This window comes from Syngnathus scovelli, chromosome 13 (genome assembly GCF_024217435.2).
Source record: "Syngnathus scovelli strain Florida chromosome 13, RoL_Ssco_1.2, whole genome shotgun sequence".
Taxonomy (NCBI): Eukaryota; Metazoa; Chordata; class Actinopteri; order Syngnathiformes; family Syngnathidae; genus Syngnathus; species Syngnathus scovelli.
This window is the reverse complement of record NC_090859.1, coordinates 8592902-8615824: the sequence shown is the minus strand read 5'-3', so window position 1 is coordinate 8615824 and position 22923 is coordinate 8592902. Positions and strand designations below refer to the sequence as shown.

Here is a 22923-nt window from a genome sequence, read left to right as displayed (position 1 = left end):
TTCATTTGCAATCCGTCATAATCGTGTTCGCAAGGATCCCAGTGTCACAGAAAAAGGCCAACATTAGCTTTGAGCTGTATTTGCGTTTTGGCTTTTAAATGACCCAGTGTGGATGGTTTCTTTCAAGTCATGTTGTCAGCACTGGTCAGTGGTGATTTTGCAGAAGGGTGTGAATTCAGGCTTAAAACCAAGTATGACTAAAGCTGGCAGCATTGAACGATCCCTTGTGCCTGGTTTATCCTGGCAAAACCACAAAATGGGAATCAAATGTTTACACTTAGTTAGAGTTCTTCAAAGTGCAAGCCCTTAATTAACCCAAAATGGTTTCTCCCAATCAGAAGTATCAAAATTAATTGACAAATTGATAACTAATTATTACATTTATAATTAAATTAAAATCTTTTAACTTAAAATGTTCAAATCATGGGATTTTAGCATGTAACCATGTTCTGTCAAATATATTTAAGTACATTTCTTTGGAAATTTGGGGCATCATGTCCAGAGCCCCTAAATTTAGTTCATTTTCTTTTGCTCACAAAAATTCCTGCACATGCCAATTCTTGAACCAATTTTAACAAGAAAAAAAAAAAAAAAAAAAAACATTCCAAGAAAATATTTGCACTAAACTGCTCTGACCTTAATATTTTCTCTAGGTGATGGACAGTGATAAAAATCTAATTGTTTACAGTTGCATGGACCATAAAGCTGCCTGTATCTTCTGAGAAAAATATCAGACAAAATAACTGGGTCACATAATGACATGAAGAAAGAAGAAAAAAGCTGCTGAGTCATTGAAGCCATGTCACCTACAGTTAAGACTGGAATTACTCATACCCCGGCCTAACGTTTTATATTTCATCTGTTTTATCTTTTGAAAATGATGGGGGGGGGAAGCGGCTTCCAAAATGCTTTGTTTTGACAGAGTCAATAAAAATAATAGCTATTTTCATTTTTAATGAATAGCAAGGCTGTCGCATATTCGTTGTGAGTAGAACAAAGGTCATGATTGGCGTAAAGAAAGAATAATTTACTATTTTGAGAGTTTTGTTTTGCCCAAGAATGCACTTTCACTATGTCTATCTTGAATAGATGCACGAAAAACAGTGAAGAATATATGCCTATCAGGATAAATAGAACTAATATACATTTCACGCGTAAAGAACTTACTTGAACTCAAAATTTTGCCTGCATATGAATAATTTTAAGCCACAAAGACTCTCAGTCTGGTACTTAATTGCAGCTGTGTGCACCATTCAAGTAAAAAGGCAGTTTGAAAACTGAAGTCTGTGCCGACTGAGCCTTTTGGGAGCCCGGGCAGGCACAGGAAATTATCACAATAGAGACGTTTTATTTTTATAAATTTTTGAGGCTTCCAGACTGCACAATTGCTCCTCTGAAGAGTCACATATGGTCCCACTAGCTCTATCTTTCACTTTCTGCCACTATACTCTTGTTCATTCTCCCTTCAAAGTGGGCAACGCCTCTTAGCAGCATTTGTATTTGTTACAGATCCCTTCCAAAGCCTTAAATTAATCCTGAACTTGCAATCGAAATAGTTGCACTTGGTTACGTAAGATCTTGTACACTGGACGTCAATCCAAATGCTGTTGTTCTTCTCAATGCATTTTGAATTGTGCACAACTAGCCAACCAATCAAAATCAATGACAGTGCTAATTCAATTAATGCAAAATGTAAAACCTTCCTGGTCTGGACTGTTTTTCAGCTGAACTAAATATGGCCGAAGCCTAATGGGCTGCTGCGTTCACTTGGTATAGACTGCAAGATTTGGGGTTTTAGCTGGATCTTTTTACATATTAATTGGGTCTGGCCTATACAATTTCAACTAAAGACTAAAGAGATTGTAATTTGGCCTTGATTATGTGGCTGATTCAGTGATCAACTCAGTTGCCAATTAATTAGGAATGTAAAAATAATGCCATTAATCTTGCTTTTGTGAGGCTTTTAATCATTTTTTTTTCCCTTTAATGAAACGTTTCCAGAGAGGTTTGTGGTTATTTTAATTCTTACTTTAATTTGTGGGCGAGCTTGAAATTAATTCTATAAATTACAGCGATATGCTACTTTGCCTCAAGATAAGGATTCTGATTTTCATATTTCATATTCTTCGCAGCTTTGAGTATCTGTATTAAATTCTGCATTTCACATTATCTCTCATAACTCCTTCCAGGTAAAAAACACTATACGGTTGAATTAAAACGACATTTCCAGAGGCGGAGAACCAAAACGTCTTTTGGTGTGCCACAGATAAATCATTATCTTTCACAGCTTGTGCACAGGTGAGCCCAAAACAACCACTTGGGAGACAGAAATGGGAACGGGAGAGGATTTATTGTCAGCCTGAAGAGGCGCTGATGTTTGTAGGCGACGAGAGAGGAAGTGTCCGTAACCAAGTCAGCTTTCTGACTATCGACTGTAGCGTGAATTGCAGTATCACTTACTTTTCGTAGAATTGAATGCAGCCGGGCACCCCTGATCATGTAACACGAGTGTTTGTCAATTACTCGGCGCATGTTGAGAAAGGCCGTGGTTAAAAATCTGCCATAATAAAAGCTGTCACTTACGTCAGCAGTTCCCATTAGCAACATGTGGATGAGATCTTTCGAGCTCACTAACCACATCCTGTCACATCCAACCTGTCGGAAACATTGATTTGATAGCAATTAATACGCATTTGTGGTCAGCCCATGTTACTTCCTGGCTTGTTGCTATGGTAATACCGACCCCACTTGGCACACAGCTCGACCTTAATTTCGTACTTTATCATGATGTGTAAATCTGCTTTTTTAAGAATAAGTACCATGACAACCCCGTCTCTACTCTTTTGGATCTACTGATATGATTTTTCATTATTTTGGATGTAAATTAAAACGCTTATGTTTGGAAGGCAAACATGATCTGAAGGTTGTGGCCTTATTGCATTCAAACAAGACTCGCCTCAGGGTGAAGAATGTTATGAAAATCTAAAAAAATAAGTAAATTGTCGATTTATTCTTGCTGATATAACAATGACATTACCATAATTAAACTTGTGAAATAAATGTCATGGTGACCAAAACATTCAAATTTGATTTTCCGATATTAAAAAAAATAAAATAAAGAGCTAAGAGCAACTAGATTGTTGCATTATTGTGGTAATTTGCTTTAATATAAAAAAAAAAAAAACCTTCAGTGGTACTATTTGGAGTTCAACCAAAAATATGCCTGAAGCGTCAAATACAACAGCTCAGTGGCCTAGTAGTAGAGTGTCCGCCCTGAGACTGGAAGGTTGTGGGTTCAAACCCCTGCCGGGTCATACCAAAGACTATAAAAATGGGACCCATTGCCTTGTGTGCAAGTTGAGCCTTCCTCCCACACTCTAAAATACTGTAAATTGCCAATAGGTGTAAGTGTGAATGTTTGTTTATACCAGAAATATGTCTAGGGTGTACCCCGCCTCTTGCTCTTAGTCAGCTGGGGTAGACTCCATCTCAGACACAACCCTCAGGAAGACAAGCAATATGCTTTCCGTCTGCATAATTTAAAAGTGAATCGTAAAAGTTGGTTTACTTACAGGAGCGAGGGTGAGGTCAGCTGTCAGCATGGTTTCTGCGAAAAAAGGAAATGGCGTTGAATATTCTAGTTATAGAACTTGAGGCTGGAGATGGAGCAAACGCCCAATGCGATGAATTATAAATGCGGTTTGGGAAAATTTATGAGACAGGTTTCGGACTTAATGCAAGATTATAAAAATATTTTGAAGTCTCTTAATTTAAAACGGCTCCCTACGGAATTTCTTTTTCTCTCCGTGATCATTCTCTGCACCAAGGTTAGAGTGTCACAGTGGGAATATGATTTGAGATGGCCGCTACCATTCTCAGTTGGATTTTTCGAAGGTCCATTCTTCAATGCACTGGGGGTTTGATCCCCAGCCATTGTGACAATGTCGAAGTGTACTTGAGCAAGACACTGAACTCCCACTTGCTGGTATAAAGCGCTTTGAGTTGCAAAAGTACAAAAATGCCACAGTATTATACATGTAGAGCCATTTTCCATTTAAAAATAGCCACCATAACAGGAAAAATGCAGAGTCATGCGTTTGCACAGGCTCTTAGGAAAATGGGGGGGGGGGGGGGGGGGGGGGGGGGGGGGAAACAACAACTCTTGAATAAATGAACATTTTTCAACAAAAGCTCAGAGGACCGCCATGTTGGCTCAGCTAGTTGAGACGGCAAAGCACAAGGAAGATGAAGTAGACGTTATCATGCTAATGTCAGCTGTATTTGGTTCCACTTCAAAGTAATTTGCCCTGCTGTGAGTGGCAGAAAAATTCCAGTACTTAGCCCTACACTTTTTAAAATAAATTCCTGTAGTCTCATTTGTACCATAAATACCATAAATGTCGCCCCCCTCCCCCCAAAAAAAACTTTTTATCATTTCAGATTCAACTCACATTAGCCTTAGAATGAATGGCTTACATTTTAATTTGGAAAACACCCGAACTGCAAGTGTATGCCATTTTAAAAATGTGTGAAAAGACTTTGGCAGACATTGAGATTTTGTGTCATCTTAGGGTACTACAGAAGGAGTAAAACCGCAAATAATTTAGGCTCGGTTCTACAGAGAAAATGCAAATAAGTGAATTTATGAATAACAAAAAGCACAATGATACACTGCAAAACCACTCCCCGGAACAATGGAGGCCAGCTGGATGATCTACCCTAGTTACTTCTCAAACTTTTGAGGCTCGCTAAAGCTAAGCCGCAAACTTTTACTTTCATTGCTGATTATTAAATGTTGCAAGAAATTGTTGACCAGTGATAGCAATTCATTTATACATTTTAATCAACGAAGGATCTTTGGTCAAATACTCACTCATAGTGAATAGCAAGTACAACCATTATCCCTCCCATCTAACCCAACTCATTCATTCATTCATTCATTCATTCATTCATTCATTCATTCATTCATTCATTCATTCATTCATTCATTCATTCATTCATTCATTCATTCATATTTTCTAAATCGCTCGTTCTAATTTAGGATACACAGCTTTCCATCTTGGGCTGTTGAGGCTACTAAAAAAATACAATCGCAGCAGTTCGGTCTTGGCAAAGCATGGCACGCTCGTGGCACTCCGCATAGAGATAGAGAGAGAGAAAAAAAAAAAGACCCGCTGTGCTTTGTTGTGCAGCCACTGCGGGTTATACAACACAGTCAGAATGTCGAGGCGGAAGCTGTACTGAATGTTCAGAGACGTGTACTATCAACGAGATTTGTTGCGGAGCGAGCTCCTCTTGGTAAGCGGCGGCCCGGCTCGAGTACGGCGTGGTCTCACTTCAAAGGAGACGGCAATTGGAAGGTGAATAAAAGCTGGTCAATTGGCCCTGAATTCCCTCAACTAAACTGCAATATCAGCAGTGCCAAGGAAGCAGGGCCATTTTCAGCTTAAATCACTCAGCCTTGCACATTGACACGAAGGCCAGGCGAACAGAGAGGAAGCAGGAAGTGCGCCGGTTTTATCAGTAATTATAGGAATGCTATTTTCTCCCGTCAGGATGGGGAGTAGCCATTCTTTAATCTTGACACATGGTCATCATGTAGCACACCTATTACGAGTCTGAAGTGTTTGAATTGTATTTCAGGGGAAATTGGGGTGACAGAGATGGAGCGTGTTGGGGGAAGTTTGAGCCCGAAGGAGGAATGGAATTTGACACAGGATAAAAGTTGAGTGCAATTATATGACTTCAAAAGTCCTACTGGCTTTGTGCAATGATTTTTAAGGGGAACATATGGGACCTCTAAAATCCCAACGGCGGGCCATGAACAGCTGGACAAAAATAAATCATAAATTGACGCTTCCCTTTACCCCTCAGAAAAAAAACAACAACATTTTGGACCTCAAAAAATTAACTGCTGAGTTCATGTGAAGAATGTTGCTAACCAAAACAGCAGCACCTACCATAACACGTGAACAGAAGAATATAAAAGTGGTGTTCTTCGTACACGTTATGTTCCTACTTAGTTGTGTGTTATTGTAAAAGTCAAATTTTTCTGAGCACTTAGGAAACATAAAGGCGCATTTGTTTTCTGACTGTCTTCACTTGAACAAATAATCCCTTCCCTTAGATCGACGTTACATTTTTCTTTATAGTCCAACGTGATCAGCTCTTAATGATGTCCTTGTGCAGTCAGTTCTTTCATTATGTACCGTAAGTATAACATGCCTCAATCTGTATTTCAGCAGAATAACATTATTTTTTCATACATACTTCAGGTTGTAAATAAATTTCCCTGAGTAGTATTAAATAATATCAGGTTATGTTGTGCCAGCTTTAATTGCCTTTGGCCATAATATCTCAAACTTGAAATAAAGTGTAATATCCTGGTAATAATGTTCAATATTGCCCCAAAAGTGCTTCATCTTTGTGAAGAAACATGCAATATTTTGCCTGACATGAAATTGTGAGGCTTTTATGTTTCACCCCATGGGCTGTCTTTGAACAATTATAAAACACATTCAGGAAAAAAATGAATTGTTTTGCTTTTGAGATGTTTGCGCATCGCAAATCATCCGATGGCAATAAAGCCAATACTAGAGTGTGTGTTGCAATATGTCTTTTGATTTCCACCAGGCAAGAAGCTTGAGTGCTTTTAACCCCCCCCCACCCACCCACACACACACACACACACACACACACGCACACACACACGCACACGCACACACACACACACACACACACACACACACACACACACACACACACACACACACACACACACACACACACACACACACACACACACACACACAATAAGTTGTTGAATATGCACAAAACCTTTAGCACACTCTGCCAGTCTACTTCTCCTAATTTTAGCATATAACTCAAGTGGAGCTGTTTCAATCATCTTATATATTTTTTGTTCTTTGGAAAAAAGAACTCAGAATAAAGCAACCCAAATAAACCCATATTTGGAAAACATGTCATTTTAGCACTCATATCCTGTGCAGTTCTATGAGTGTTTCTCAAGCAGACGATAGAAAAGGTTTGTATTTCTCTCAGTTTTCAGTCTAATTGCTGACATAGTAATGATGTGCACTTGAAAATGTAGATGCTAACATTTAATTAGCTATTTATGATTATAGATTCAAATCATATTTCCAATGATTCAATTGACATTGGGCCTTTTATTGTCGCTGCTTCTGTTATTTTTTTTATTGTGCTGAAGTAGACTTTACGCAATGATACACAGAAATATTTTAATTATTGTACGTACTGTAAAACATAAATGGCAAAATTGAACAATCCAATTTGAACTCTGTTGCTCACCGAAACAGCAGCACTGTAGCACAAGCAGGTCAATGTTTAGGCTAAAATGTATTTAAAAAGACAAAACAAAAACAAAACTGAAGCTTTTAGCTATGTCCATGTTTATCCTTTTATGTATTTCTATATGTAGCCTTTTGCCGCATTTGTCCATAATCGTCCTTTTTGGCTAGCTGTAAACTCTTGTGAAATGAAGGCCTCTGTTCCTAATCAACACTTTTTCTCACGTGCAGTTTGAGTAGATTAACACTCCTTTTTTATTTGTTTGACAGTTTCAGTTTCTTTTGCTATTGGAATCAGTGTTAGTTAGTTAGTCTCATCTCTTCCACTTCGCTGATCGTATGTGGATGCACACAAACTGTGCATTTACAGTGTGGATTCCAAACAATATTTAGAGGGCGGCTGCTGTACATTGACACAAGTCCATGAGGAGATGAAGAGCATTATATTCCCACAGATGCTGCGAGTGCAGTCTGTGCTGATGGAGTTACTGTTGTTAGTGGTAATGACAGAGAGAGAATGGCCCAGGTGAAGCTTAGCGGCACTGTATCGTGTTCTCGCAACGTGCACACTCAGCATGCCGCCACGTCTCCCATGTAGGGCGCAGAAAAGGCAACACAGCACTTTCGTGCAGTCGTTAGCAGAAAAAAAAATGCACAGTTTGCTGCACAACAATCTTGATCATGCTAGGGCTAAAAATAAATCCAGTCACGACTAGGCTTGCAGAATTACAGGAATGGTCAGAGCTGACTAGTTTACATGCGAATCTTGCATCTTGAAAGACTTTATCTTTTACTGAAATTACTGTGTATTTATAATCATGTGATTTTTAAAAAAATCAAACAGCAGAAAATATGTGAATTTGTAAAAATTGTCATTCAAATATTTCGAGTACTCATACTTAAGAATACATAAATTATAACAAAACAATAATAACTTCACTTATTAGTGCTAAAGTACCAGCCTGACTCCTGGACAAATTCAGGTTACAAAACTGTACACTAAAAAAAAAAAACTATAGTTGACTCAAAATTTAATGTAACAAACTTGGAAAATAATTTAAGTTGGGCAATTCAACAAAATATTTAAATTTTGACAATGTGAAAATTGTCTTTCCTGTTTCCTCATTTTCACCAGAGTTTGCAGAATCAATTGTACCTCGTATTGTAACTCAGCAAATTGTTTTGAAAGAACCAACTTAAATGATTTTTTCAGTACTCTAAAATACAAGTTTACAATATAGGAGCAAAACTCACTTCTAAACTAAGGACCCCCTCAAAATACTTTATTTATATTCTGCTGACACGTCCAGTGAGTAATTTGGCAGCAGAAAGATAAGGACTTGAGACTTTTTCCAGTTTACTTTAAGTAGCTTAAATATAAATAACACTTCTTTTAAAAGGCACTAGAACAGAATTGCAAGTTTGTCACAGACATACGAACGACCTTCAGTCATGCATTTCGGCGAGTATGAAACATTTTGAGAAACCACATTGTTGCCCATTGTGAGATTGTCTTTGCCTTCCATCTTGAAAAGAACGGAGATGAAAATTAGAACTGCGAGCCCTGTGGCAAAAGCCTCTGAGCCGGAAAAAAAAGAAGACAGCTCGAGGGAGTTTCGGTGGCGGTGGGAGAATTTCAAAGGCAGGAGGTCAAGAGCACTCTATTTCCAATCTTAACACTCGGAATGGCTGCTCTAACCTGTATCAAGAGGGCGTTTCTTGCCGAGGATAACCGCAGGGAAGAACAGGTGAAACAGGAAGCAGAAATAAGAGATTTCTCTGTGGTATGCGGATTTATGCAATCAAGATGGACGTGCGTTGTGCAACTTCTCAAAGACTCAATGGAGTACGCATTTGCAGGGCTCACGGAGAGTGACGCGCCAGATGGGTTGTTTGCGTTGCCATCTGGGAACAAGACAATGGAAGCAGCTCGCAAAAAGGTTGCGTTCCGTCTATCACATCCATTTGCAGACAAGTCGAGAAGTAAACTACTTACAGTGAGCCGGCGGTTTTGGAAAACGTGGACAAATCTTTCTAACATGAAATATCCTTAGTGCTGTGCCTCAGTTCCAAAAGAGCTGAAGTGGCAAGTTGACTTTCTATTTGCTGAAAAAAATGAAACGAAGGCCAAATTTTGAATTCAATTTAATTTGCATTTATTTTTAAAAGAGTGTGAATTATTAGTCATTTTTATATTTTATTTATTTGGATACCTTGCTAATTTTTGTATTCAGTATGAAGGATAAAATAATGAAAGAAGCAAATTTTGTCAAAGTCTTAAATCAAGTCAATTTGTCATGATGGTTGACTTCCAAGCTGTTCAAATCTCAAATGTTTACATTGGAAACAAATGTAAAGCTGTTCCATTGCTAAACCTAAATTGCACCTAAGCAAGTAAAGTTATTAGTTTTACTTTCATCCTAATATCCTAATGTTGCAATTCTTGGCTTCTCTACCCACCTTGAGTTCGAAGCCTAACAAGACAAGCTCAACTATTGTTGCAGTATTCTCGCTTCAGTATGTGCTTGTTTCACAAGGTTAGCAGCCTTCAGTGTGAATCGCCGAATGTCCTGACAGACAATTTCGGTTTGTAATTCTGTTCCGTTCACTGCTCAGGGCGATTTCATCGAAAAATCGTGAGAAGGAAAAACATGACCTGTATTTATAATTAGGCCGCCGCGGCACTCTCATTACGAGTCAGCTCCTTCCTCCTATTTATTCAGAGCTTTCAAATGAAGTGTGCCGTTGTCAGGGTGGGCTGGAAGATCAATTCAAACGTCATGTCATTTAAATGTCTTATTTTTAGACAACGTATTTACAGAAGTTTTTCTAGTTTTTCTTTGGTTATTGCTGTCATCTGTAATTTTGATAATAGATATTTGATGCAACCATCCTGAATGAGCTGCAACTGTTTGATGATTTTTCGAGGGAGCCCAATTAAAAGACTATTACAATATTCAAGTGTACTGGAGATATTAAAACCATGGATGTGATTCTTCTGGTCTGCTTAAAGCATGCAATCATTTGTTTACTGACTGCAATCCTCTTTTCTTAATAAGAAAGACTAAGAAAGACCACTCCCGCCAACTAATTATTTGTGTGTTTAACAAACTTGGCCCAGAGAATATGATTCTGGTTGTTTAGTCTAATGGAATGTTTACAATGTTGAAAAATTGGCAGCTCTAAAAAGAAGGCAACAAATGTTGGATGTCCTCTATTTTTCTGGATAGTTGTCCTTCTTCTTCTGGGCGAAGTCATTGGGTGACGTAATGTCTCGTTATTTAACAGAGCTGACAAAGCACATCTGTGTGATTCCAAAGTTGGCTTCTAAATGCTGGTTGGCAGAAGATAGGCTGGTACCGTCTGTGGTTGTGATTGAGCTCAGTAAGATACAAAAGAGCCTTTACAATATTGATATTGGTGACACAAGGCACTGGTAATGTCGGCCCGTTTCGCTTTGCAATTCTTAATCTGAAAGGAATCGCGATGGAAGTCACTCAGAAGAAACCATCTGCTGGGCATCTCGGTCGATTTAGCCAACTTATGGAACCCTGCGAGTCTCTTCGCTTGTTCTTCTGATTCCCCCTCATTTCCACAAAATGTATGACTTTGAATGGAGGAAGAGTGGGAGGCGGCAGGACACTGGCTTAACACTTGATTTGCTCTGCCCGCCCAAGAAACTGTCAGCCCCCAAGTCTGCTCATTAGTAATTCGTCAGGCGGGCGAATTGGAAAGTAAACAGCAAATTGGGAAGAAATGAGGTCGCTAGATTCAGGGATGGCACCTCATCAGAGGAAGTGCAAAAATAAACCTGCTGCAGCTGGACAAAAACCTCTCTGCGCATTATGCGGCCGGTTGCATCCCTTGAGAAGGCAGCAGCTGTTCTTCATTTTCTTCCCCATTTTTTCATTACATATATTTCCTTGTGATATATGAACATCTGTCGGTAAAAGCGCAAGTCGGAGGGGGCAATGACATGATTCCGCTCAAGCGTCATCTTCCGATAAAACCCCAGGAATGGGAAAACGACTCGTATTTATTCCCTCTCTCTCCGTTACCGGAATAGGATGAGCCTCAGCCTGATAAGATGTTACTCTCTTTTTTTTTTTGCGTACATCTTTCCTCACTTCAACTGCAATCTTCACAGTCTCCTCGCAACGCTTTGATCACAAGCAACGAGGCGACACCCGCAGTGAGACATGAATTCATTATGACATGAACGAAAGGTGACAGATCAGTCGCAGTGGGGAGATACCCTGGAAACGCTGTCTAATTCGTCAGGTAATAACAATTGGAAAGTGTTAATGGGTGCTGAGGTGAACTGAGTCCCTACGGAGACCCATTCATACATGCAGGAGGTCCAGATAAATCCAGAGGTCCAGATAAATAGTTGAATAGTCCCTTTCTGAAAGTTCTGAACTGCTGTCTTGACCCATTGTGGATAAAGTATATTTATTTGATGACATTTTATATACCGCACTGTAAGTGAAGTAATATACCGTATTTTCCGGACTATAAGGTGCACCTAAAAACCAAACATTTTCTCAAAAGCCGATAGTGCTACTTATAGTCCAGTGCGCCTTGTATGTGGACCAAATTCCTAAATTTAAACTGGCCCGTAGCATTGTGTCATGAAATCAATCATAAGTGGCCCGCTGAAGACTATGAATCATGAATCAAAAAGACTCTGGGTCATTATTTTGTGATTATAACGTAATTTGTTGCGTATGAAGTTGAAATAAAAAAGATAAAATGGAGAATGATTTGATTTGGATTAAAAATCTGACATGATGCATTAATGGTGCGCCTTATAGTCCGGTGCGACTTATATAAGGACAGCGTTTTTAAAAGAGCCGGTGTGCTTTATAGTCCAGAAAATATGGTACTGTATTTACCAGTTTGCTATTTTCTTTATTTTTTTATGTCCACTTTTGTCAGTGTATTGTAATGCTCTCACTGTCAGATAACATCTCTGTGTTCACGCGCTCCCACAATGGACTCCTTTTGGGTCAGTGGGCTAGCTTACATTAGATAACATCGCTTGACATTTACATGCGCGAGCACGGCGGAGCAACACAGTGAGCACCTGTCATCGACATCCTCTGAGCTGCTTGGAATCGTGTCGGGAGCTCTTCTCGGTGCATTATGGGACGCCACTGAGGGAAGGGAATCTGCTCGCGTACGTTCTCGTCATATATTATTCCAGCAGAACAGATGAGTGCAATCTGTCAGGGTGGCTCGCTTGAATGTCCCTTCCCTTAATGTCTTTTTGGCGAGAGAAGACGTATTTAAAAAAAAAAAAAAAAGCTTGTGCCTACTGAGGTAAATCCAAGGAAAACAGTCAGCGGTTTCTCATCAATAAAACCACAGGGTAATTAGAGAAAGCACTTGAAAGCCAATTTGTGACTTGACAAATGATCAATCTTCATCTGTGAGGCAGCCACGGTCGCGTGAAGCGGCAGCACGGACAAATTTGGTGACAAATCGCTCAAACCTAGAACCACAGGGGGAATCTTCCGATTCTTTTTATATACAAGCCCTGTAGACAATGCTGTATATGAGCTGCACAAACTCCATAGCTCCAGTTCAAGCCCCTTTGTTGTATGCAGAAGCTCCATTGTCACTCTATGAGCCTCTTCTTGTCGTCTAGCCTTGATAGTCTTATGAATTGAATCTTGGTTGGTGTATAAATTCAATAGACAATAGATGCTGCATGGATGTAGTGCATCATCCCTGTATGCACTCTCTAATTGCCATTGTCAATATAAAATATATTCTGTAAACTCCATTCTGCCATTTAATCTCCATAGCCCATGAGGTCTATGGTCAATAAAAGATTTACAAACTCCATAGTTGTTGTTGAAGTTCTATAGCTGCACTATAAGGGCCATAGTCCAGTCGCTGTACGAGCTCCCACGGTGCTCTTTAAAATCCATAGTCACTCTATAAACTTCACAGTCGCTGCAGACTTTGATCTTCATTTCTGATTGTCAGCTTCAAATAACAATAATGTTGAGTGTCTTTCATTCACAAGCTCCGTTTTTTTGTTTTTTTAAGTAATAGACTTGAGGAACAAAAATAATTAAAGGCTGGCAATGTTTTTATTTCCCTCGTTGCCAGTTCCCTCACGGAGCAAATGAATTAGTTTTTTTTTTTTTCCTCTTTATTCCATGCTGTATTTTACAGCCTTTCTGGTGGCCAATTTATCTGCATAACAGTGAAAAAACATGCAGCCTTGGCACATCCATAGCGACTGATCTCATGCTGTCTCTGAAATCTTATTAATTAGTTTGCTTTATGACAGAGACGTTCCCCGCTATAAGAAGCGTCTCATAAACTGCCTCTGTGCCGTTGCTGCTAATACGGGGGGGAACAATCATATAATGCTCCTCCTCGTTTTTGCAATAATTCAACCCACAGGTAAATTGGAATAACTGTGACCATTACTGAATTAGTTTGCTCTTTAAATTCGGCCATTGATCTTGGAACGGAGCTGATTGGTTGCTGACCAGATAGGGGAATTTAATTATCAAGTATGCTGCTTGCTCAGCCACGTTTTGCGAAGGTCAGGGTGCCATCACAGCTCCCCCCCCCACCCCCCACCCCCCAAGTAGCAGCCATGTCAAGAGACTGTGATGTGTGGTGGTGGGGGGATATGGAATCCAATCCAAATGAAGTTAGCCACGGCTAGTCCTCGATTTCTTCTGTTACTTCCCGGCAATTGCAAGTGGCAGACCATTACCACGCCTTTCCGCACATGGCTGAAAGCTGTGTGATCATCGTTCTCGGAATTTAGATTTACATTGGGTTATTCCCTCAACTGGACCCCTGAGAGGTGATGCATCAAGGTTATTACCTCCATCGAGGGGACTAATGTTTTTGTGTTTCGAAAGGCACTGTTCTGCCAAGCAGTACCATTGAGACTGTTCTCTGTCAACCAATTACTGGACGACGGTGTGTCCTTCAATCGAGTGTCCTTTTGATTTCAATGTGAGTGTGTCAGGAGGGGAGAATTCAATAGAAAACATCGATATATTAACTACTGGCAAGCAGTGATGAACGGTTGTAGCACTCCTGGGAAAGTTGGATGGCTCGATGGATGATATATTTAAGAGCATCAGGAGATGATAATGTATGCATTTTTGGCTTTGGGGTCTCTTCAGGTTGATCCTTCATAAAGTTCGGTCAAGCTTTGTGTATTGTGTTTTTAGTGGGTCCACTCTGGAAAGCCCTTAAAATGGCGGATCATTTGGCCTGAAATGAGCCCTGATAATTATGGCGATCAGATGCAGTTTAAAAAATAGGCAAAGCGAGTCGTGCAGCATCCCTGCCGTCTGTCTGTCTTCTCCAAAACACTTCAGTCTCCATTTATCTTTCTCGCGACTGGGATTCCGAATTCAGATACATAGAACAAGACTCTCGATTCTTATGAACTTTTTGGAAATGAAGAGGGACGCTTTGAGGCGGGCACACAGGGGGAGAAGATGGGATTGACAAAGCAAGTGATGGGACCAGAATGGAAATTGAATCCCCTTGAATGAACCTGAATGACGGAGGAGGAGCCGGCGCATGAATAGGGCTGCTTTAAGACAGGCGATAGTGACAACAAGCCCTCCCTTGTCCTGTCTGCTTGATTTCCTGAAGCAGACATCCTCCCTCCTGTGTTTCTTATTCAACACGATCCACTCCTTAGAGCTTGCGCTTTTTCTTCACCGACTCCCCTCGTCTTCGCTAATCCACTCTGGAAAAAGCTGTAATCTGCAAACAGCACAAGATGGCCTTTATTTACGACATGCCGCCAGGCTGTTTTGTGAAACGCATATCAAATCTGGCCTCGGGATGTAAACGGAAGAGGAAAAACAACAGAAAACACAGAATCGATGGGTCAATATTTACAGCGGGGCGCTTGATTGACTCTGTTGCTTTATGTCCTCAAACACGCACTTTTCAAAGGTGAAAGGGAAGTACCTTGGAAACTTTGTAGGTGTACCTTTTTAATTTGTGTTTTTTGTTGATCATTAAGACAAAAGCTGAGGACGTGGAACCAATTATATATTATATATATATATATATAAAATCCAAAAAAATGTATATATATATATATATATATATATATATATATATATATATATATATTTTTTTTTGAAATAATAAATAGACGCACTCACGTAAATGCAGGTATAGCACCATCCTGCAGCCTCATTCTATTGTACTTTGATCTGTGTTTTGTAAATGTGCTTTTCAGTTCGATAGCCTTTATCTAGTTGTCCTGCAGGTTTGCGAATGATTTGGTCGTCCTTTGGACGGCATTGAAAAGCCCTTCCTACAATCTGACGACAGTCCTCAAAGGAGCAATGAAAGCACAATCCGGAAACCTATGTGGCATACTTAGTGCTGGATGTGTGCACTGCTTCTCTGTGTTAAAAATAATTGTCAGAGATTTCTATTTAATTTAATAGATAAATAAAAAAACTCCATGACTTTGTGTCATTATAAACACAGCCATGCTCAAATTTGTTGGTTGCTCATTGCTAACATGACTATCTTATTGCTACCCTTGAAGAAGCCATGTTATATTCGTGCTGCTATTAGCTGATTCGGAATCCTTTTTTCCTGGCAGTAAAGCAAAGTTTAAAGAGTCCCGCTGTCCAACTATCTGCAGAAAATACAGCATTGGATGAACACCATTTCATGGCAGCGGGAGGTATAAAGATCTTAATGCGCCAACAGAATCGTGTCTTTGGAAATAGGACGGAGGGTTTATTCTCATCCTGTGACAATACAAATGTAAATGTACTCACGCCAGGAGGTTTGGGGATTCAAGAGGGAAATGACACGCTAGGTAGCTAAAATTTCATACCCTCCGGGTGGACCACAGCACAGGTCACGAATCTGTCACCACTTCCAAAATGCGTAGTAGTTTTGCATACCACCAGTCGGCAACTGGTATGAGCTGTATAAATCAACATATTCACATTGCTGCATCAATGTACGTTTTTATCTCATTAGAAACGTGTATTACTCCAAAGTTGCCTTTTCAAGTCGCCTTATGTAAGCAAAGTTCCAGCACTAGTGTATTTGGTGACGTCAAATTCTTCCAATTGAAGGCTCTGCTGTTTGGTCTCCAGGTTGTACTCGAAGATTCATGACTCATTATCAGTGATCATTCTTTTTTGGCAAGTCTAATCTCAATGGTCTCGTCATCACTTACTCTGCACATTCTTTCAAAAGGTTCAGTGGGCGCTGAGAGCTGAGTTCACAGTTTTTATTCCTAGGTGATCACTTTTAGTTTGAGCTATATTTCGTGATACTGGTACTGGAACTGACACCTTTTTTTTTTCAATATGACATTAGTCAATGAAGTAACACTGACTCGATTAAATACTCTAGCCATTCAGAATCAATGCAAAATTATTTTTTCTGCGTGGTATGTGAAGAATACTATTTTTTATTCACATATTGATAGTATCAGTGTTTTTTTTCTTCTGTAATAAGAACATTTATTTTTAAACTTAGTTACGAATATTATAGAGTCCTGTGCAAGACAATTTTATGTGCACCAGTGATATTCGTTAGGTATCGAGTTGTACATCATCTATTTAGTAGGAACAGATTAGCCTCATTACATTTAGTCTACTCTTTTACAATGTTATTGTGTAATAAAGCATGAAATAGGAAAGATTTCACACAGTCATACTTGATAGCGCTCTGTCGACCATCCCTCCCTTGGCCAAGGGGCGCAGCTCTTTCAACGCAATTACAATTTTTTCTTTTGGTAATTTCTTTTATCGGTAACTAAGTGGCTTGATTTAACTTGCGAGAGAATATTAATGCAGGAATTCTCCACAAAGAGAAAGTGTAGCATTAAAATGTTCTGAGGAGCAAGATTTTGTGAATATTGTTCTCATCTTGTCTTACTCACAGCTTGTAAGATTTGTAAATTATGAATTACATTGCAGTCTAGTTTGAACACACCAAGGAATTATCTCGTCTCCATTGTAGTCATGATTCTCTGAATCTGAATGTGCAAACCGTATGTTGTCATTATTTAGATTTATTTTTGGGTGAGTTGAGGATAATCCCCGAAGGTCTTGCGCTAAATAATTCATAGAAACGTATTCATGTTTACTATTATAATGACTTGTTGCTATTGAGAGCAATACAACAGTCATGCAGGCTGTCTTTAATTGTTTTCTTGCTGCTCAGTAAACATTTAGTAACTTTTCTATAGGTACTCACACATTTTGTATAGATTTTCATTTTTTAAATGAAATGTTTCAAGTTTTTCTAGCGTTTATTTTAATTTTTGCATTTAGTCGAGGGGCATTCATTTGTTTTGCCTCTTAGTAAAGTCAAATTTCATGTTTGTTGGTAATTGTCTGGCCAATACTTGCGAGCATTTGCGCACGTGATGATTGTTTGTTTTTCGCCAGTATTAATTCATAATGACATTGGATCGTTGTAGACCTCACCAAACGCTAATATCCTGAGGGACAGTGATTGTGATACACTGATTTATTTAATAAGTAACACGATTGGAAAACAGTCCTCGAGTCACATCATTGAAATGTTAGCTGCTAACGCGTTCTAGATTTTCTTTATGACAATATCTAATGCCGTTATGAGTGGGTCTTTGTTTTGTGAAAACTGTCATCTGAAACCTGGTGCATGCCAAAAGCTTTTTTTAATGGGCCATCTTTGATGAGATGAATAAAAATGCAAATTTGAACCAAGAGTGAACCTAAGCCAAAATGTAGCCAGACTAAAATTAACTATGCAATCTTTTATACCTTATCCAGACGGCAGTTTGTCGAAAAAATGAGGGCTGGTACTTGCTTGTGATGGATAACAGTAAAGTAAAGGGTATGTCTCGGGTGCTTTTTTGGTTTGTTTCTCTTGTCCGGATGATTTTTTTTTTTTTTTTCTCAATTCGTTCACCCCAACCTTAGCCACAATTCTAAAGCCGCCAACATGCGAACTAGTTAAATGCTAAACTGACAACACATCTGATAACACCATGTGATGAGTCATATCTGACAGACCTGAAGAGCACAAATGTGAAAGCATGCTTATGTTTTCTTTGTACGAGGACAATTAACCTCATATATAGCCCAAATTGTCATGTAATGACTGTCTTTCTCTTCACCCTCCTTTCCCCTTCTCCCCTTTCTTCTTCTCTCTCCCATCAGGTCTCCACATAATGGAGCGAGAATGAACAGAGAGCGGCTGAAAAAAAAGCATGAACTGGAGGTTTATTGAGGTCATCTGCTTCCTGTTTATATGGGACCATATAACAGTTCAGTCTTCCCGCCAGGACCCATTGGCCACTGAGCAACATGTTGCCAAGCAGTATGACTGGCTCATCTCCGACCGCGGACCGTTCCACCACTCACGCAGTTATCTGTCCTTTGTGGATAGATTCCGCCAAGGATTCACGACCAGATATAAAATTTATAGGTGAGTGTTCGCTGACGCCGCGCACTATTTTCAGATGCCACTTGCAAAAAGCTGCATGTACATTTTTAACCTACTAACTATGCATTTTTTATCGTGGCGTGTTGTCGCGACTTATTAGATATTGATGAGGCTGATGCTTGCTTACTTTGAATGGGGGGGATGTTTTTTTTCTGACAAGCAGAATAACAATCGCCAAGTAGCTGGACTTTACCACGCCGAAACACCCTCCATAAATAGAGGGCATTTATAGCTCTATTTTTATAGCCCTTAAGTCCAAAAGCGCCTCGTAGCATTTCATTGCATCGCCTCTTATGCAAGCCACTCACACCCACAACCACTCGCTGGTGATGATGGCAAGGTGCAAAGCAGCTCGTCACAAGCTCTTAAGGGTTCCAAGTCTTGTACAAGGACACTTGGGCTGTGTTGCAAAGGCATAACTTTGGAATTATAAAACGGTCATGCTGACCTCCAAAGCCAACCGGCCCTTGTGAAAGCAACAACACCTGCTTTAATTTATATATTGTGTTCATGATCAGAGATGCACATTCACATTTAAAACTCAACCACATTACATTTTTTGTGAATAATTTATTTTTATTTTTGTAGAAAAGAGTTCCACCCTTTTTTTGTAGAATCTCCCAATTTAACTTTCCCCCACACTTTACAAATATTTTTCAGAGTTTTGAGCGACACACATGTTGCACAGTTCATCACTTTGGAGGTATATCGGTATTCCAAAAATTATATACAGTATATCCGAGATTAGTGTACAGTGAGAAGCAGCCCGGGGAACCTGGCTTTGTTAGTGCTGCTCAGGCCCCCTTAGAGTGCTTGCTGTGCACCCACGAAGCCACAGGGTACCACCAGTTCCACTGACGGTCTTCTAAATTTTAAGAGCCAATGGAATGAAGAGACATTGGGAACTAACCAAAGCGAGGTTTCCATATCACCCCAGTACTTGTATTGCTTTGGCTAGCAAAACAAAATTGTAACCATGTCATTTGGTTGAAACGGAATATATGAATTTGCAAATTTAAGTCCCATAATATGTGAAGATTCACTGACCTTTGTACGTATTTTCTTTTTTTTTTCCTCACATGCAGTGCAGGTGCATCTTAGAATTTTCCTTGCATTCTCCTGCCGCCTCTAAACTCAGAAGTGCAGAAATACCCAAGTCATAAAACTCAAGTTAATCGCCATGTTGCTTTTGACTGTTCCCCTCCCGGGTTTGTGCTATTTCACTCCTCTTGGAAAGTCGCCACTGTGCCTGCCTGTTCCCCTTTGGGTTTTCGTAGCCCCGATGTTGTCACATGTAACAGTAAACAATACATTTGCATAATACGTTTCTCGACTGGAGCAGGGATTGTTTCGGCAGGGATGCGATTCTCAGAGGCGAGACTTCTTAGCCGAGGTCCGGTGGATGCGGTGCAGCATGCTGCGTGGGTTTATTAAAACGCAGGCTGTGTTTGCACGGAGGGAGACGCTGGGGGAAGTTGTTATGCCCCGGTATCGTCTTCCCTTCCTGGCAAACTATTTGTACCTTTAAATCTAGCCATCTAGACTTTCCTATTTACAAGACAATTACATGAAAAAAGGTTTGGAATATTTTCTCATTTGGCAAAGCAATATATTATTTAATCTTTAGCTGTAAGAGTTCAGATGACTAATCGATCAAAGTAAAAAATCAGATGCTTTATAATTGGCTTTGAAAGTGAAGAGATGCTGTAGCAGAATGCAAAACTCCACCAAGGATGTTACTGCAAACAAAAAAATGATTTGTTTGCTTGTCCTTGCGTGTATGATGGTAAAGGTTGACAGTAGGACTGTACCATCAATAATTCTGAATAGGGGAAACAATTTATACTTTCTGCTCTCAGAAGGAGACATAAGACGATCGGGCCTTATCAGCTTTAAGTCTAAAGAACTTAGAAATGAGTGGGGGGAAAAATGTGGCTCACTTAATTCGTTTTTATTGCTATGTTTGTTACCTAAAAGAGATAAAAACAAGCAGTTGGCTTTATCCTACACTCCAATCCGCTGTTCCGCATACACTTGTAAGCGCAATGACCAAAGGCAAGCCACCAAGCTTCACGAGTCAGAAAGCTCAGGCTATTGCTGGTCATTATGGTAACCAAAGCCAAATTTACCATTAGGTTAGCAGTCCACGGAGCTAAGAGGACTTACTCACTTGCATTGGAAAGACAAGATATAGGATGTGTCTCACACACTGATGCACAGTGTGACTGCTGTCAGCATGCACACAACCACCATGGAGACAAATTGCAGTGAACACTCGAAACTGGCCGACCCACCGGCACAAATTGACCGGTGACTCTGGTTGTGTGTTGGAGTAGCAGATCAGTGCATCTTCAAGCAGCGATGGGGAAGCAAACGAGCGACATCAGGTGCTGTAGTGTTTTGTCGGAATGAAGCCTCGACCACAACGCTCGCTCCTACCGCGCTCTCCTTTAAGCGCCAATGAGCACTGAATAGCTTTGTAAATTTCCCCGGAGACCTTGTCGGCCACGGCGATTTAGAGGTTGAAAGTGGTCGAATCAGATTCGCAGAGTGACAGAAAGCACACGTCCTATTTTTTTTTCCCCCTTCCTTTTTCCCCTTGGCGTCTCATATCGCAAAGGATTACCCTCGAGGAACAGTGCTTGGACAAGGCCAAATTGATCAGCGACAAACAAATCTGGCCCATCTCTAATAACATGGGCGCGGCGCCTAATACAGAAGATAAACACTGCTTAAGGAGGTGCCAGCCTCTTGTCTCGTTCTTTGAAAAGGTCAGTGGCTTTGGCTAGGGGGGAGCGGAGAGCCACAAGGCACCAATTATTCTCTCCCGCCGCACTTAAGAGTCTCAAAAAGTCCACGGCGACTTGTAATCATCAATGCTGTTGTAATCTTTAAGCTGCGGACCACATTCTGAGTTTGTTGCAGGTCATACGTGGTCCTGCAAGAGCATTTGATGTGGCTCACCAAAGAAGACTCAACAATTATTATTATTGTTATTATTATTATTGTTATTATTATTATGAATGTTTGCTTATTGCCGTATTGTACAGCCAGCACAGCATTTTCTGACTCATTCATATAATTTAGACTATCAATGTAAGTACTTGTAGTATAGTTTGGTCTTTCCACGAGATCTGGGACTCCTGGAGTCTGAAAATCTAATAATAATAATTACAGCTGCAAAGTTACAATACTAATAAAATACAGGCAAGTATTTTTATACTTTGCCATGACCTTTGACAAGCAGAAGGCACTGTATCGATATTTGGCATGAAGCTTATTATAGAGCATGAAAATCCTAATAAAAATCATATAATAGCTTTAAACATGACTATAGTTGCGTATGTGAAGGCAATTTTCATTCTATAATTTAGCGTAGCGATGATAAATACGATAGAGAGATTTGCAAGCGTCTGAAAATGGTGCAGTAAAATATGCCTTGGCCCAATTTTCCATTTTAAATGAGTTTTTTTTTTTCCCAGTAGAATATATTCCTCCTTCTTTACTGTGAAAACAGTGTGCCTTTAAATAAAGTGAAAGATTGGTTGCTTTATTTGATATCAGATATCTTTTATACTTCTCCACAGGTCATTACGCCGCCCGCATATTTAACAGATTGGACGGGAAACGCTTCAAAAAGAGCAATCAATCAAAAGGGTGCATTTTCATAAATATTTTTCATGTCGAAATAACATCTTCCAGCTCTCGTCTTTGATTACAGTACAATGCCGAATCGAGGCCTTCAGAATGCATTAATGGCCTCCGGATTTGCATTTATATTGGATTTTGGTGTGGGGCAAGCAAGAACCTGAGATAGAACAAACAAAGAGTATGAAACACATTGGTCGCTCATAATGGAGTACAAGGGAGAGAATGAGCGATGCTAGTCTGAGCAAAAACAGGCTGTTGCGATTGAACTGCTAACTGAATCAAGTCCTCATACGCTTGCAGAGTGGAGAACTTGGTATAAACAGAAACAAGTCACATAGCTATTCATTAATAGTCAATATTGAGTTCTGTAAAATTCGGATTGTTCCATTTGTATATGTTATTATTGCATTTATGCTAAAATAATTGTAGTTTGATGGTTTAAAATCCCATTGTATGCTATCATTAAGCT

General features: G+C 39.7%; 1 protein-coding gene across 2 annotated transcripts in view; it reads left to right on the top strand.

Moving 5' to 3' along the window:
- brinp1 (bone morphogenetic protein/retinoic acid inducible neural-specific 1) overlaps window positions 1-22923 on the top strand; it is a 120952-nt gene that overhangs the window by 36853 nt on the left and 61176 nt on the right. For both annotated transcript variants that reach the window (XM_049737468.2, XM_068652748.1), the window contains one exon: window positions 18518-18785. In XM_049737468.2, coding sequence (XP_049593425.1) covers window positions 18568-18785 — 218 coding nt within the window. In that variant the 5' untranslated portion in view covers window positions 18518-18567. The remainder of the gene's footprint in view (window positions 1-18517; window positions 18786-22923) is intronic.